The 16,148-nt window shown below is 29.7% G+C and overlaps 3 protein-coding genes across 6 annotated transcripts; 1 reads left to right on the top strand and 2 right to left on the bottom strand.

Moving 5' to 3' along the window:
* Window positions 1–976: 976 nt before the first annotated feature.
* Window positions 977–10,163, top strand: LOC126921662 (C-1-tetrahydrofolate synthase, cytoplasmic). Of its 4 annotated transcripts, none has more exons than XM_050733379.1 (13): window positions 977–995; window positions 4,002–4,067; window positions 4,914–5,249; window positions 5,786–5,878; window positions 6,074–6,215; window positions 6,561–6,672; window positions 7,287–7,852; window positions 8,161–8,464; window positions 8,538–8,755; window positions 8,836–9,299; window positions 9,381–9,633; window positions 9,716–9,901; window positions 9,968–10,163. In XM_050733379.1, the coding sequence occupies exons 2-13, from the start codon at window positions 4,018–4,020 to the stop codon at window positions 10,055–10,057; spliced, it is 2,814 nt and encodes a 937-aa protein (XP_050589336.1). In that variant the 5' UTR covers window positions 977–995; window positions 4,002–4,017; the 3' UTR covers window positions 10,058–10,163. The 4 variants fall into 4 exon arrangements, with proteins under 4 accessions (XP_050589336.1, XP_050589334.1, XP_050589335.1 ...); XM_050733377.1 differs by lacking the exon at window positions 977–995 and adding an exon at window positions 2,903–2,943; XM_050733378.1 differs by lacking the exon at window positions 977–995 and adding an exon at window positions 3,536–3,918.
* Window positions 10,164–10,201: 38 nt separating this feature from the next.
* Window positions 10,202–12,116, bottom strand: LOC126922329 (probable methyltransferase-like protein 15 homolog). The gene is made up of 3 exons (XM_050734811.1): window positions 12,049–12,116; window positions 11,735–11,832; window positions 10,202–11,658 (listed from the first exon to the last, which is right to left on the bottom strand). The coding sequence occupies exons 1-3, from the start codon at window positions 12,114–12,116 to the stop codon at window positions 10,388–10,390; spliced, it is 1,437 nt and encodes a 478-aa protein (XP_050590768.1). The 3' UTR covers window positions 10,202–10,387.
* A 566-nt stretch (window positions 12,117–12,682) lies between these two features.
* LOC126921663 (zinc finger protein 271-like) lies at window positions 12,683–16,098 on the bottom strand. The gene is made up of 5 exons (XM_050733382.1): window positions 15,845–16,098; window positions 15,070–15,625; window positions 13,929–14,920; window positions 13,617–13,842; window positions 12,683–13,543 (listed from the first exon to the last, which is right to left on the bottom strand). Exons 1-5 carry the CDS (start codon window positions 15,937–15,939, stop codon window positions 12,764–12,766), a joined length of 2,649 nt encoding a protein of 882 aa, XP_050589339.1. The 5' UTR covers window positions 15,940–16,098; the 3' UTR covers window positions 12,683–12,763.
* Window positions 16,099–16,148: the final 50 nt, after the last annotated feature.

The raw sequence follows: 16,148 nt of genomic DNA, 5'->3' as shown, positions 1-16,148 counted from the left end.
AAGAGGTCTAATCACCGACGAACACTATTGTACGTGTTTTAATAATACGAATAATACGACTTAAGCAAGATACGAATGCGAAGTAAGAAATTTAATTAAGTTAAATTATGAATTATTTAGAAAATGTTCGATAGACCAAACTTTAATATACCAATCATTTGCCCAATATTAAATAAATGTTATATTGTTTATAGATCGAAAAATACTTGAGTATAGTTTTAATAATACGACGACGAAATTAATCGCCGTAACATCAAGAAGCTTAAATTTGGTTTTTGTTTAGTCTTGGAAAACGCCCGCAGTAAATTAGATGGGTTTATCGACTCGTGGGGTTTTGAAACACAGAACAGAATGAGGAAAGCAAGCTGTTTTTGCACGGTTCTCCACAAAGTTCTGGAGAGTAATATAATTTGAACTGTTCCCAAAGCTCCGTATAAACAACTTTGAGCCTTTCTATATTTCCTTAATTAAATATGAACGTGTATTAACAAACATATATATTATGTGTTCTTTGATAATTATTCGTTCAAATATAAATATAAAATAAAAATCAATTATTCTTAGAAGATAAAGCAGTAAGTTATAAAACAATACAATTCGTTACTTATTTAATAAAAAATCAGCTTTTTTTTAACGTTTCTAAGTTATGTAGCGGCTGTAGAGAAAATTCCGGAGTTAAAGCACATGTGTTGGCCGCATGGACTGCGAAACGACGTCCGAGGACGGAATATCGTAAAAGTATAGACTTTGGAACATACCAACAAACCCATGGGTCTTTGAAAAGAAAATTTATTGTTTTATTGCTTATCCCCACCTCGGAAGAGAACTTTCCCTTTCCTCGGCACCCAGGAAAAAGGAAAACGCGAAGAAGTTCGGGATAGTAACCGATGGTAGTCGATGGTAGTCATAACTAGTCGTATGGTTAGTCAGTTAAACAAATAGCCCATGGTTAATTCGTATCGAATCTGTATCGAGGCTGTATGAAGTTTAATTCAGTAAGTATTAAATCTGTATAGTCATCGCTTGAGCTTGACGTGCGTCAATTATTTTCAATTTTAATTCATCATAAATATTTTAAACTTAGTGTAATTGTCTCGTACATTAATTAAAATCATAATACGAATTCGTATTTGAAAAATAAACCAGAATTCACCAATTAAGAGATACTATATGTATATTCGATTATTCCTGTTCTAAAATTCGTTGATCATATTATAGATACATAGATTTTTAAAATATTAATTAATAGGATATGAAATTGTCGAATTTTGTGTAATGAATATTGAAAATATTGAAATATGTACTAGTTATATTTCGTTCGACTAGGAAATTAATTATTTTTAGCATCATATTACAAGAATTTATTACGTAGCTTTGACGTCTATGATAAGATTTAATAAATCATTTAGTTATCAACATGTAGTAAGATCTCACAATCAATCATATATCCGTCAGTTATTTATTGAAAACGAATATAAATATGTATATACAGTAAATACAGTTGATGTAGAAAGTATTCATACTCTTTACAACAGAATAACTTTCTTAAAGTTAGATCAAATGATTTGAGTTTTTTTAGACAAATTAGGAGGATTAGTTTACTAGATGAAGCGTAAAAAGACTTTTGGAAGAGTAGCAATTGTTCGTAATCGCGAAGAAAAAAGAGAAAACGTTTTACATCTTTTTTATGTTTATAAACAATAAATTTTGAAGATTTATGCCAGTCATATACATGCCGAAAATTGTATTGAAATCGATAAACGTCGCTATGAGCTACAAACGGCTAAAAATAGTGAAAATCGCAATTTTTCACGACTTTCGGTGTATAAACTGTAATAAATGTAAAGATTTTTGCATTCTTTGCATTTTTTTTCATCGAAATCAATCGATTTCGATAAAAAAGGATACGAAGCGCGACCTTCACTTCTTTCTTCGCAATTCCGAACAATTGCAACTTTTCCAAAAGTCTTTTTACGTTTCCTCTAGTAAACTAATCTTCCCAGCTTCTCCAAATAAATCAAGTTGTTTAGTCCGATTTAAAAAGAATTCTATTTTAAAGACTATACGAGTACTTTTTACACCGACTATACATAACATATTTAGATTCATTTTCATATCAACGCACATAAGTATTACGAAAATGCATTCACTTTTATCTCATTCATGTTCAACATTGTAATTCTGTTACATTCATCCAAAAACTTATTATTACTGTAGTATCGGGGAAATTTAGGTATAAATTTTTCCTGATACTATTTGTAATTTGTAATTTATTTACAATAAATTATTTATACAGATATTAATTAGACAGAAAACGATGGTTGTTAATTTGAACTAAGTGTACCAATCTTACTCTAATTCGACCACTCTCGCAACTGGACGATGCTAACAACTCAATCTCTCAGCTACGCTAGTAACTCTTGTAACTCCACAACGCTAACCACTCAATCTCTCAACAACGCTAACAACTCTACTCTTCGACTCCTCTGATCTCTCGACTCACTCCCACTACTCGATCAACAACTCTTTAAATTCAAATCGTCAAAACTAGGTGACTTTAGTCATATAGGCTTTTTCCCCTATGTAAACTAACAACCGAAGGACAGACGACATTGTTTTGATCGATCTCTAATCAGGCTTTTTCCTTACGATACTACATTACGAATACAAAATATCGCTAGTTTAAGAAAAAATTGTTTCACTCGTACATACTCTGCATCTCGTAAAGATAATAATATTGTCTTCATGCACGCATGTCAAATAATGGAGATCAAAGTTTATCAATTACAGTTGCGATATAAATTATCGGTAAACATTCATTTTTTTGTTTGTTGCATGTATTTGCTTACCCCCCATGGAGATCATATTTGTTAATGATTCATTAGTTTCAACCGGATCATCATCTTAACTCCATCATATGACACGAATACTGCAAACTTCCAAGTAAGAATAATATTTTGTATAATACTCTTTCAAATCTTTAATACTCTTGTCTTCCTAATCGTCAAGTATATTTTTTTTAAGGGTTAAAATGAAACGTGTGGATTCCGATACAATTATCGGGAATTAGTGGAACGTTCTATTACTATTGCATGTGTGTGTGTGTGTGTAATGTGTTAATGCGTGAGCATTAATAAATCGGAGTTTGTGCAGCAGTTTTTAATAAGTGGGTTTGTGTGATTGTTTATGTGCTGTGGTGTGTCATGTAATTTCTTCAACTGTGGGGATTTTTAACATTTTCCTTGTATCGTCGTATCTGATAAAAGTCAACGCATTGAAGATGAATCTTAAGATGATAGTTTGGTTTCCATTTTTTAGATACATTTTGTCTACATTATAGTTCATATAGTTCATTATAGTTCTACATTATGTTCATACGTGTTTAATAATGGTTTTATATATTAATAATTTGTTGTCTCTGCTCAATTTGGAGTTTCTTATTTTAGGCCTAATATACCACACTATACCGATTTTCTAGTAATTTTTATTTGTTTTATTTTCCCTTGAATGTGTTTTCTTCAGTTTGGTTTCTTGTCTAAGTAAAGTCCGAGGTGCCTGACAGAATTTATTTAATTGTGAAGACTGACTTTGGGGGTTGGTTCTTTATTCAGTAAAGTAAAGTAATAGTTAGAACATTTGTTTGGGTTAATTTTTATCTTATTGCACATATTGACACACGCATGCTTTACATATTATAATTTACCCAAGTTTCCAGTGGATATAAACGTTTAAATGATCGATTAGGTGCTTCAATGTGTGAACAGCTCGCATAACGATATCACTACAAAGATATATACTTATATACATGAGTATTCAGGAGTCACGAGTTGAATCACTTGTAAACCGGTTGCCTGCACTTAAACTGTTCATTCGAACAGTGTCGGTCTTCCAGTAAATTCATGTTGATCGTATCGATTTGTACGTCTTAGTTTACACAGCCATTAATTTGTACAGTGAAAAATCAGTAAAAAACAATAGTAATTTCTTTTATGTGATTATAGATTCTTGCACAGAATCATGTCGACAGATGTACGAGGAATTGTGTTATCCGGCACCAAATTGGCAAGGTAAGTTATTAAAAATTATCAAAAATAAGCTTTAAACGATAAAAAGAGCATTCTTAATTCGTATGTAGCTATTCAAATAAAATGTATTACAGCTTTCAGAATAGATCTTCGAAATAATTTATCGATCTGATCTTACACGTGGTTCAATTTTCAAAATAAAAGCTATTCGAATAGAAGTTACGATTTAAATTTATTTTCCGAGTGTTTCATAGTTTCATAGAGGTCGATACTATTCATTGGACTGACTTTCCTATCTTTTATAATTTAATTCTTAAACCAGTTCTTAATAATTATATGCTTTATAAAAGTATGCCTCTTTCTCTATGTGAGGTTATGTATATTTTCTGTGACTTGATTACATAATCAAAAAAAAGCGTTCATTAGAATACAAATAATTCTTGAAATGAAATCCTTGATATTTAGTAAAACATTTAATTGTATATTACTCTTTAGAAAACATGGATGTATATACCTGCATTAAGAACCGCCAAATTTAAATACTCGTAAGAGATGCATGCGATATCGAAAATATAGATAATACATATGGATATATTAATTTATCTACGTATTTCTAAAAAATATTATCGAATTATATATATACAAATAGAAAATTTCTACCAATAAAATATTTCAAATTTCTAATTATCAATGTCAATATCAACAAAATATGTACACGAAATCAATTTAATTCGAAATATATTACAAAAAGAAATTCTAATAGATACATTCCTAAATTATTAACTTAACAAATTTAGTACTTTATTTTTCGCAAATCATTTTATATAGTTCTAAATATATTATATATTATTGAAAATATATATTATAATGAATTTTTTACTTTCTTAGCGAAATTCGTGAAAATCTAAGGGAAGATGTGAGAGCATTGAGTGAGAAATTACCAAATTATGTACCTGGTTTAGCGATCGTTCAAGTAGGCGGCAGAGAAGACTCAAATGTTTATATAAGAATGAAGATAAAAGCGGCAAGTGAAATTGGAATTGTCGCAAATCATGTCAAATTACCAAATACCGTCACAGAACTAGAATTAATAAACAAAGTAAATAAATTGAACAATGATCCAAACATACACGGTATCATCGTACAAATGCCGCTTGACTGTATCAATAAAATTAATTCTCTTATGATTACCGACTTAGTATCGCCCGAAAAGGATGTGGATGGGTAAGTTTTCCAGATTGTCATAATCGACGTAATAATTTTTTTTTAATACTGCGCTCAATTTTGAATTACTGTTCATTTAAACTGAAAAAATAATAATATAATTAACGTCTATTTTAAATATATTTTATGCGCCGACTCACGTAAACGAATAAGAATTAATCAATGTTCGCAACGAAATTTTCAAAAATTTATTATTAAATGACAAGTTTATCAAGCAAAATGTGTTTTAGGATAACATAATGTAAGAAATAAATGCTGACAGATACAAGAAAACGCGTCAGTAACGTGACCTGTGACACAAAATATCTCGAATTAAATGATAAGAGCGTAGTCGTTAAAAACCTTCCGTTTAAACACTTGCAAACTCGATAACAATTTTTTACTTATTTTGTTAGGGAACGTCACAATATTTCCGTCGATCCAATTTATTGGAAAATATTCAAACATTAACCTGTATTTATGACCGAAAATAAGAAGTAATGCCTATTTCCTCTTATGCACAGAACAATGAATATTAAAATATTCTATTTTTTTAGATTAAACACAATTAACGAAGGAAGAGTAGCCATTGGTGATATGTCTGGATTCTTACCATGCACTCCAAATGGATGCATTGAACTTATCAAAAAGTATGTTGAAAATGCTTTTTTTCTTTTTAGCTAACAATTCCTTATGCTTTCCATTCGAAAAAAGGACACAACATGATAATTAAAAAGAAATAACTTTTTAAATAGATAAATATAACGATTACGCATGATAGTTATGTACCTGTATAAAGTATAAGATGATATCTAATGCAAAATAATTAAAATAATGTTTTGTAGAAGCGGCGTACCAATCGCTGGTGCTCAAGCTGTAGTTATAGGCAGAAGTAAAATCGTTGGTACACCTATATCTGAATTATTAAAATGGCATAACGCAACTGTAACAGTATGCCATTCAAAAACGCGAGATCTTCCACGAATTGTAAGTATTCTATCTGCATTGGATCAACATATTGTCTTCCTTAGTTAATTTTGAAATACCTGAGAAGAATTAAGTTTTATTGTTTCTTGTGTCTTCGTTTCTCTTCGTTCAATTCAAAATATTTGGTCGTCATTTCGTAACAGTTTGTATAATACAACATTGCTTAAAGGGTAAAAAGATAGATAGATTACAATATTTCAGTATACCTTGAAAAATAAAAAATGCTAGATAAAACATTTTTCACTTATAAGATTAACATTTTAACTATGCTTTTTACGAATTTTTAAACGAACATTTAGAAAATCTTAACTATATTTTACATCGAATATTCGATTGTGATTAAAGGTTTCACAAGCTGACATCTTAGTGGTTGGTATTGGTCAACCCCAGATGGTTAAAGGAAGCTGGATTAAACCGGGTGCAGTCGTAATCGATTGCGGAATCAATTCCATTCCAGGTAGACATAATTTCACGTACTGCATTCATTGATATTATTCTCCCATCAATATTATTTCTCTTAAAATTGTGTATTATTAATGTTAAACTTGCAATAATTATTGTACTTAATGTTATAATTCCTAAGCTCATTATCACTGTTATGAAAAGTATATTTAACGCAGGTATCTTCTTTTTCATAATGTAGATTTCGAATTTTGAAATATCATATATAATAGACAAATACGGAAGAAATAAATCTGAACAAATTTCTTCATTCTAGTTCCGCTAAAGAAGATCATTTTTTAAACTTATTCTTTCCGAAATTTACTTTTGTTTATCCTGTTCTTAATGGAATTCTAGGGTTTTAAAGAATATCAACATAGTTGCGATCCTCAAATTTTGTATTTCGCAATCTTGAAACGAAGAAGATTTTTACTGTCTTAAGAAGAATTGTAATATACAATTAAAATGACGATTCACGAAAATCGATAGCAATTTTTTTTAATGAAATTTTTTAACGATAGAAAAATACGATTCAATCGAAAATAGCGAGAGAGCACCGGACAATTAAATGCAATAATTACAAAGTCATTGAATTCATTTATAAAATAATAATCTGAAAAATTCTTTCAGATCCTACAAAAAAAAGTGGACAACGTTTGGTGGGCGATGTAGATTATGATGAAGCTGCTAAAGTAGCTTCTTATATCACGCCAGTACCTGGTGGTGTTGGTCCAATGACCGTTGCTATGTTAATGAAAAACACAGTAATATCTGCACAAAGAGCAGCAGAGAAAGTATTAAACAAAAAATGGAATTTAAAAATTTTAAAAATCAATCCCCAAAAGCCGGTACCTAACGACATAATGATTTCAAGAAATCAGGAACCTAAACCAATCACGAGTTTAGCCGAGGAAATTGGTTTACTTCCTAATGAAATTAGTCCTTATGGAAGTACAAAAGCAAAAATCAGCTTGAAAGTTTTAAAACGATTGGAAAACCAACCAAATGGAAAACTCGTGGTAGTTGCTGGTATCACGCCAACACCATTTGGTGAAGGCAAAAGTACAATGTCGTTAGGCTTGGTGCAAGCATTAACAGCATTCAAAGGAAAGAATTCATTTGCAACTCTAAGACAACCTAGTCAAGGACCTACTTTTGGAGTTAAAGGAGGAGCGGCTGGTGGAGGATATTCACAGGTATTGTCTATTGAAATCAAAAAATTTTTAAGGTATACAACTTAATCTTACTGCCACCATCTATTGTTTTTCAATGCTTTTTCGACGTAAAAGATGTATTAGAATGATAAGTGCTTTATAAAAACTCATTACACAGATCAGGAACGAAACAAGAGAGATGTTCATCGTCGTAATATAAATATTTTAATTTCTTCATAAAATTAACTCCGTAAAATTGTATGATTTAGATGAAAGAAGAAATAATAATGAAAAAAATATCAAAGCATACTATCAAAAAAAAGGTATAAGTAATATAATACAATTTTCAGATCATTCCTATGGAAGAATTTAACTTGCATTTAACTGGTGATATCCACGCCATAAGCGCAGCGAATAATCTATTAGCAGCACAAATTGATACTCGATATTTCCACGAATGTACTCAAAGTGATCAGTCTCTTTACGATCATCTTGTACCAACTATCAAAAATGAAAGGAAATTTTCGAAGATACAATTAAGACGTTTAAAAAAACTAGGTATCACAAAGACCGATCCAAATAGTTTAACGGAAGAAGAAAGGAGGAGATTCGCAAGATTAGATATTGACCCAGAAAACATTACTTGGACTCGAGGTAGCATAGGATATGTCATGCACAAAAGATTAAAAAAACAATACGATCTTTTACACAAATATACTTATTTCAGTGGTCGACACAAACGATCGATATTTACGGAAGATTACCATTGGTCAAAGTCCGACCGAGAAAGGTAGAACGCGAGAAACATCATTCCGCATTTCTGTTGCTTCAGAAATAATGGCAATACTTGCATTGTCAACTAGCGTCGATGATATGAAGCGAAGACTCGGCAAAATAGTAGTTGCTTTTAACAAAGATGGAGAACCGTTAACTGCCGAAGATTTCGTTAGTATATCTATTATCCAAATTATGAGATTGCAAATATTTCATTCTAGTGCTCGGTAATAATATATACATACATTTAGGGTATGACTGGAGCAATGGCAATTTTATTGAAAGATGCTATTGAGCCAACACTTATGCAATCATTGGAAGGAACGCCGGTGATGATCCATGCTGGACCGTTTGCAAATATTGCTCATGGCTGTTCCTCCATCATAGCAGACGCTATTGCATTAAAATTAGTTGGACCGGAAGGTATCGTAGTAACCGAAAGTGGATTCGGTTCTGATATCGGTATGGAGAAATTCTTTGACATTAAATGTCGAACATCTAATCATATGCCAAACGCTGTTGTGCTTGTTGTAACTATTAGAGCATTGAAGATGCATGGTGGAGGGCCTCCAGTAAAGACTGGCGTTCCATTAAAAAAAGAATATCTCGAGGAAAATCTTGATTTAGTTAGGAAAGGTCTTCCGAATCTTCAGAAGCATATCAGTAATGGAATTAAATTTGGTGTTCCAGTTATTGTTGCCATTAATGTTCACAGGTAAATTTTACATAAAGGTAAATAATTTTCCTCGTAAATACTTTTGCATAGTAAATACAGAATCGTAAAATATTATTTCAGTACTGATACTCAAGCTGAATTAGAATTAGTGAAACGAGCAGCGATAGAAAGTGGTGCTACTAATGCAGCTATATGTAATCATTGGGCAGAGGGTGGTGCTGGTGCCACAGAACTAGCTGATGCAGTCATAGCTGCTACGAATAAAGTTAGTAATTTCAAAGTATTGTATGATCTTAATATTGGTATAGAAGAAAAGATAAATATTATTGCCAAAGAAATGTATGGAGCTGGAGAAGTTGTTCTTGCGGACAAGGTAAGCTCTCAACTTTGTAGAAAATTCTTGTTTGATATAAAATTTACACAATTATGTGTACAATCAATAATTATGAACACAGGTTCAGGAGAAAATAAAAAAGTATAATCAATTAAATTATGATAATTTACCGCTATGCATGGCAAAAACATCAAACTCTTTAACGGGTGATCCATCAATTAAAGGTGCACCTACAGATTTCACACTCAAAATTACTGATATATTTGTGTCAGTAGGAGCAGGCATTATAGTACCAATAGTAGGAGAAGTAAGTACTTCAGATTATTGAATATTACGATATAATATATAACTATAATATGTACTACATTTCTAGATAATGATGATGCCAGGTCTTTCTACAAGACCAAGCATTTATGACATGGAGTGGAACAGTGAAACAGATGAAATAGAAGGCTTATTTTAAGTATGTTACATCTACAATGTTATAAACGTCATGATTTACAATTAGACTACAGATTTTTACATAAATTCATATCTTTCTGAATAAAAATGAAAAAATGAATCCTAAATGGTGATTTGTTTCATGTATGAAGTATTATAAAGTATATTTTACCTTGAATGTTTTGTACATTTTTGTATCTTTAAACTGTAACTCTTTATTTCTTTGTTTACACATGATACAATGTACATATATTGTCAAAGATCCAATAAATATTATTTTGTATTTAAAAAAAGATACAAATGGAAATATTTATTCATATCTACAGTGTCAACTCTAAAATCTGACAGTAATTTAAGCTATTTTACAGATAGCTCGAAATTTTGCAGAATGTGATCTTGGATTTGCATTTATTTCTTCCAGTGTAGGTGTTATTATATGTTTATGCAACATTTTCCAAGGTGTTTTATTAAAATCTTCCATTTCAGTTGAACTATAATGTTTACCATAATTTAAATACTTTAATGGTAACACATTAGCTACAGTTTCTGTTATGTTTCCTGTCATATGCCTTTTAACGATTGTATCTTCCAGAGAATGAAAAGATATTGTTATTAAACGACCATTCGTCTTTAAATATGACCCAGCAATAACAATACCATAGTTAATCTCATTTAATTCATTATTTATAAAAATTCTTAATGCTTGAAATGTTTTTGTTGCACAATGAATATATCTGCCAAGTTGATCAAGTCTTTTTCCAGAAATCACAGACTCAATAAGTTGAGCTAATTCTTGTGTAGTTTTTAAGCTTCTAAAATTATATCGAGCTTCTATAATGGCACGTGCAATTTTTTTAGCATACTTTTCATTACCATAAATTCTTAACACACGAGCTAAGTCTGATTCTGTTATTTGCTCTAGAACTTCACTAGCTGTAGGTTCTGATGGGCATCTAAATCCATCCATTCTCATATCTAAAGGTCCATTTTTTGACACTGAAAATCCTCTTTCAGCAATATCAAATTGCATAGATGAACAACCAAAATCAAACAAGAAGCCATCTATGCTATGTGCATTTACCTTATATTTACAAAGCAACTGTGGCAATTCAGAAAATCTCCCCAATAAAGGTATTAATTGTCCAGGATATTTCTCTGACAAAATTTGTGCATATTGATATGCAACAGGGTCTCTGTCCAATGCAAATATTTTTACATCAGGTGAAGATTCCAAAATTTTTGTAGAATGACCACCAGCTCCAAATGTCATATCCACAAAAACTTTTCCTGGTAATGGCTCCAAATAATGTAATACTTCCTTAACCATAACTGGCACATGAGGTATATTTTTAATAGTATTATCAGTTTTGTTTGCTATTTCGCTATATTTTCTATTATTCTTTAAATCTATCGTATTATTATGTGTCCAAAATAAATAATGTATATCCTTTTTTAGATATTTCATGCCATAATATTTATATACATGAATTATATCACTTATTAGCTTCATTCTTAACAATATTCTTGAATAATCTTGAAAATTTACCGTTAAAAAATCCTCTTTTGTCTTCTGAATAGTAATCCAGTGCTTCTGGTGTAAGCAATAAATTACATTGATCTTTTGTTAATCCAGTAGCAGTACTTGAAAGTGTACGATTATATATTTGTCCATAATGATTGGAAGAAATTCTCTTCAAACTCATGTAATAACGGTCACATTGTTCACGATTTACTTCACTAGCTTCACCCTTTGCAAAAGCAAGTTTTAATTGATCACGAATATGCTGAGCTAAGTCTCTAAAATACATATAAATTATAATTATATTTTATAACAACAATTACAATAATTAGATATAAAATTAATAATATACTCTAATACTATAAAACATATAACTAATTCTATACAGTATCAAAACATTTATAACCATAACTATTTAAAATATTAAATCTAACCTGAATATAGATTATGTGGAAGGAAAAAATAGTCGAATTTAGTTTATTTAACAAAATTACCTGCCAGGTTTAGAATTATCCAAGGGCCATGATTCTAATAATTTCATATAATTTCTATATGTACCCATGGTAATAACAGAGAGGAAACGAGAATGCTCACGCTCGTAATTTTAGTTATTTCTCAGTACAAGTGCTGCACCATGCGGTCAAGTGCTGAGGTCAACTAAAGTTAGCATATACAAGAACCTATATAAATAGGGATCTATAATGTTTGATTGCACACTAGCATGGACAAGAACCTATTTAATTGTACGATTCTATAGAAAAGTTCATATCTATTTTTTTATTTGAGATAGACAAATATGAAACTGGCAAAGTCGCGCAATAATGATTTACGTTAGTAAAAATAATAATAATAATGTAATAAAATACCAATTTACAAAAAGTTAGTCACTTTTAAATACATATCACCAACTATCATGAATAAGTATAAAATAAAATAAACCTAACGTATTAAAGGATTTTATATCACGTGATCGAGGTAAATCCCTGAGCAAATAAACAAATCAATTTTTACTATTTACTAAAATGGTGTTGATTCTCTTATCAACTTCATATCACATGTAACGTTATCGATTCAAGATAAATACGACATTAGCAGCAGTAGTTGACATTGAAACTAAACGCAGGCGAAATCTGTTAACTAAATTTATGTACCTACATGCACAAATTATCTTAGTACCTAATATTTATTTTATTTCATATATAAAAAAAATTATTCAAATTCAGAGCATGCTATATCCACACTGTAAGGTTCTATTTCTTGTTGTATCTCTACATACTCCTGAATTATAGAATTATTTTGTTCGTGCAAAGCAATATGCTTTAAGATATCTTTCTTCCTTGCGAAAACTTCATTACATTGTTCACAAGACAACGATTTGGCATTATGTGTTTTAGTGTGCTTGATCATGTCATTTTTTTGAGAAAATGTCCTACCACACGTTTCGCAAGCAAATGGTTTCTCTCCAGTATGTATTCTCTCATGCACATTTAACGTTCCTCTACGCGTGAAACTTTTATTACAATATATACATATATAAGGCTTAATCCCAGAATGAATTTTTATGTGTTGATTAAGATTGCTTGAACATTTGTATTCCATTTTACATATTTTGCAAACGTAAGGACGTTCTCCGGTATGTATTCTTTCGTGTATAAGACGTGATTCTTTGGAAACAAACGATTCTTCACAATATTGACACATATATGGTCTCTCCGAAGAATGAATGGATTTTTTATGGTACACCAGAGAATTTTTGCTTGCTAATTTTTTCCCACAAATATTACAATCGATACTTATTTTATCTTCTTTATGTGTACGTTCATGATTTAATAATACCGCTCGAGTTGAAAATATTCGGTCACAACTCTTACATTTCCATGTAGGTTTATCGTTATGTTTTTTTTCTATGCTTTCTATAGTATCTTGTTCTGTATGTTTTTTTCTATGTAACTTTAGTTCACTCATTGATTTACATGTGTGTGTACATATCTAGAAATAAAATGCATATATTTTTACGTAATACTGAATGCTATTAATTTGTTTCTGATAATGGTATACTTACACTACATGTATATATACCATTTCCACTGTTATGACGTTTAAGATGTGTATTCATGTTTCCTTTACGATTGAAAGCTGTGCCACAAATTGGACAGACATGTTTATTCAAACCATGAGAAAGTTTATGCTGTCTTAGTTGTATTCTTTTGTAAAAAGCTTTGCCACACTTTTCACAGGAGTAAGGTTTATTTCCATTATGTTGATTCATATGTTCTCCCAAATGAAATCTGAATTACATATTTCACAATTATTGAAAAATACAAAATTGATGATTTACTTTATGATATAATACTTAAAAGTTTTAGAATGCTACCTAGATCTAAATGCATTTCCACAAATGTCACAAATGTGTCGTTTCTTTTTTGAATCATCCAAATGAGTTCTTTTATGACCTCTTAAATTATTGGAATGTTTAAAACTTTTTCCACATAAATCACATAAATAAGGTTTATCTATTCTATGAGTGGCTTCATGTACATCTAAACTAGACCACTTTTCATAGCTTCTATCACACATGATACATTTAAATAGAAGTTGACCTTCATGACAATCCATAATATGATTTAATAATTCCTTTTTAGTAATATAAATCAAACCACAATGGCCACATTTTTTATTGGTTTCCATTGATGGATTATTGGTATTGTAGGAATCTTTATGATTATTGCGTTGTTCTTTGTTCATAATTATTTTATCAGTAATTTGATAATCTTTTACTTGAAGAAATTTACAATACGAAAGTTTATGTTCAACAAAGTGTTTCTCAGTTTCAAAATTTGCATGACAAACATTACAAGTTTTTGTTATAAATTGAAAGTTCATTATCTTTATATTATTGGATTCTTTATCATTCATATTATTATTAGCTTCTTTTTCCTTCTGTACAACTATTTCTCCGCCATCACACAACATTTTGTGATTTTCAAACATCTCTTGTGTTTTAAAGATATTTTTACAATATAAGCATTGAATTTCATTATTTAATATTTCATTATCTGAATAATTCTTTGTTAGTCTATCTGTACATTCATCTTCTTTAATTTCCTCATTTTGTGATGCAATAAAACTATTTAATTCAGATTGCACTTCCTTTCTTATACTATTTTGGAAACTATCTTTTTGCATATTGGTATTTTCCAAGTCACTAAATCCTTTAGGAACTTCCTGATTCATAGAAATTTCATTCATTTTGCTAGAAGATAATTCTGCAGATGTAACATCAGTTGTTTCATTCATAGACATTTCTTCATCTATTTCTAAGGAACACTTTTTTGCTATGGCACTATACTTATGATCATAATTTAGCTGTAAAATAATATATACATTTGATCTTAATATTATGATATATATATATATATATATATATATATATATATATATATATATATATATATATATATATATATATATATATATAGTAGTTAAAAATCAAGTTATATATACTAGCTACTTACTTCTGCATTAATATTCAAAAATTTTTTCAACCTCATGTCTGTTCTTAAAGATGTTATAACTAACGAATGTGCAACTTCTAATTTATTATAGCAATTTATGCACAATTTCTGTGGCATTATATCTTCCATATCAACCATGATTGGTAAATGTAAACTTATTTTTTCTCTTAGCCCTAGATCTATTCCTTTCAGTGAAAATATTTCTATACCATCGAAACATGGTTCTTCACATATTCTACATAAATTTGAAAATTTAATACTGATTTCATGATACTGATCCATTTCAACATCCATATCACAATATGATAACATAACATTATCAGTTATTTCTGTTTGTTCATTTTTATCAAAGACATTTTTTGAATCTTTTCCAGCAATAATATCTGATTCAAATAATGTTGGAATAGCATGTTGATCTATTATCACAGGATCTGTCTTATTTATGAAATAACGATCTTCTATATGATGAGAACATATATAATAATTTGAATATAATTCTTCATTAGATTTCATTAAAAGATCTGTTCTATCACACTGATGTGCCCATATTTTTGAACTGTAAGAAAATAATTTATAACAAGTTATAAAACAAAATATTTAATTGCTAATAAATAAAGGAAGACTACTAATTAAGTATATTATTTTACATAATAATTATTATGATAATGAAGAATATTATTTGCTTGCAAATTAAAAATATGTATAACTACGATTAGTATAATGAATGAAATATTATTTTTAAATAGTGATTAATTTATAATTTGACAAGACTTACGTATCACTGTTCGGAAAGTGAATGAATTTGACATTTGTCGAGTCTTCATTATCCGAAGAGTATTTACAAGTTTTGGCAGCGCAAACTATCTTCATGTTGAACACTTTAATTTAAAAATGATAAATTTTATGTACTTTTCTGCTAATTTCTTCATTAAATCTATAGATTAATCTATTATATTAAATCTATTATCGAGATGTTGTTAGTAGCTGTGTTATTTGATCACAGACAATGATTTCATGTACAGAAATTATAATTCTAGCAATACTTAAAAGATGGCGTTAACTAACTAGGTATTCTCGAT

The sequence above is a fragment of the Bombus affinis genome, chromosome 11 (genome assembly GCF_024516045.1).
Source record: "Bombus affinis isolate iyBomAffi1 chromosome 11, iyBomAffi1.2, whole genome shotgun sequence".
NCBI classification, from domain to species: domain Eukaryota; kingdom Metazoa; phylum Arthropoda; class Insecta; order Hymenoptera; family Apidae; genus Bombus; species Bombus affinis.
The sequence above is the reverse complement of the archived record's forward strand: the minus strand, read 5'-3'. Positions and strand labels throughout refer to the sequence as shown.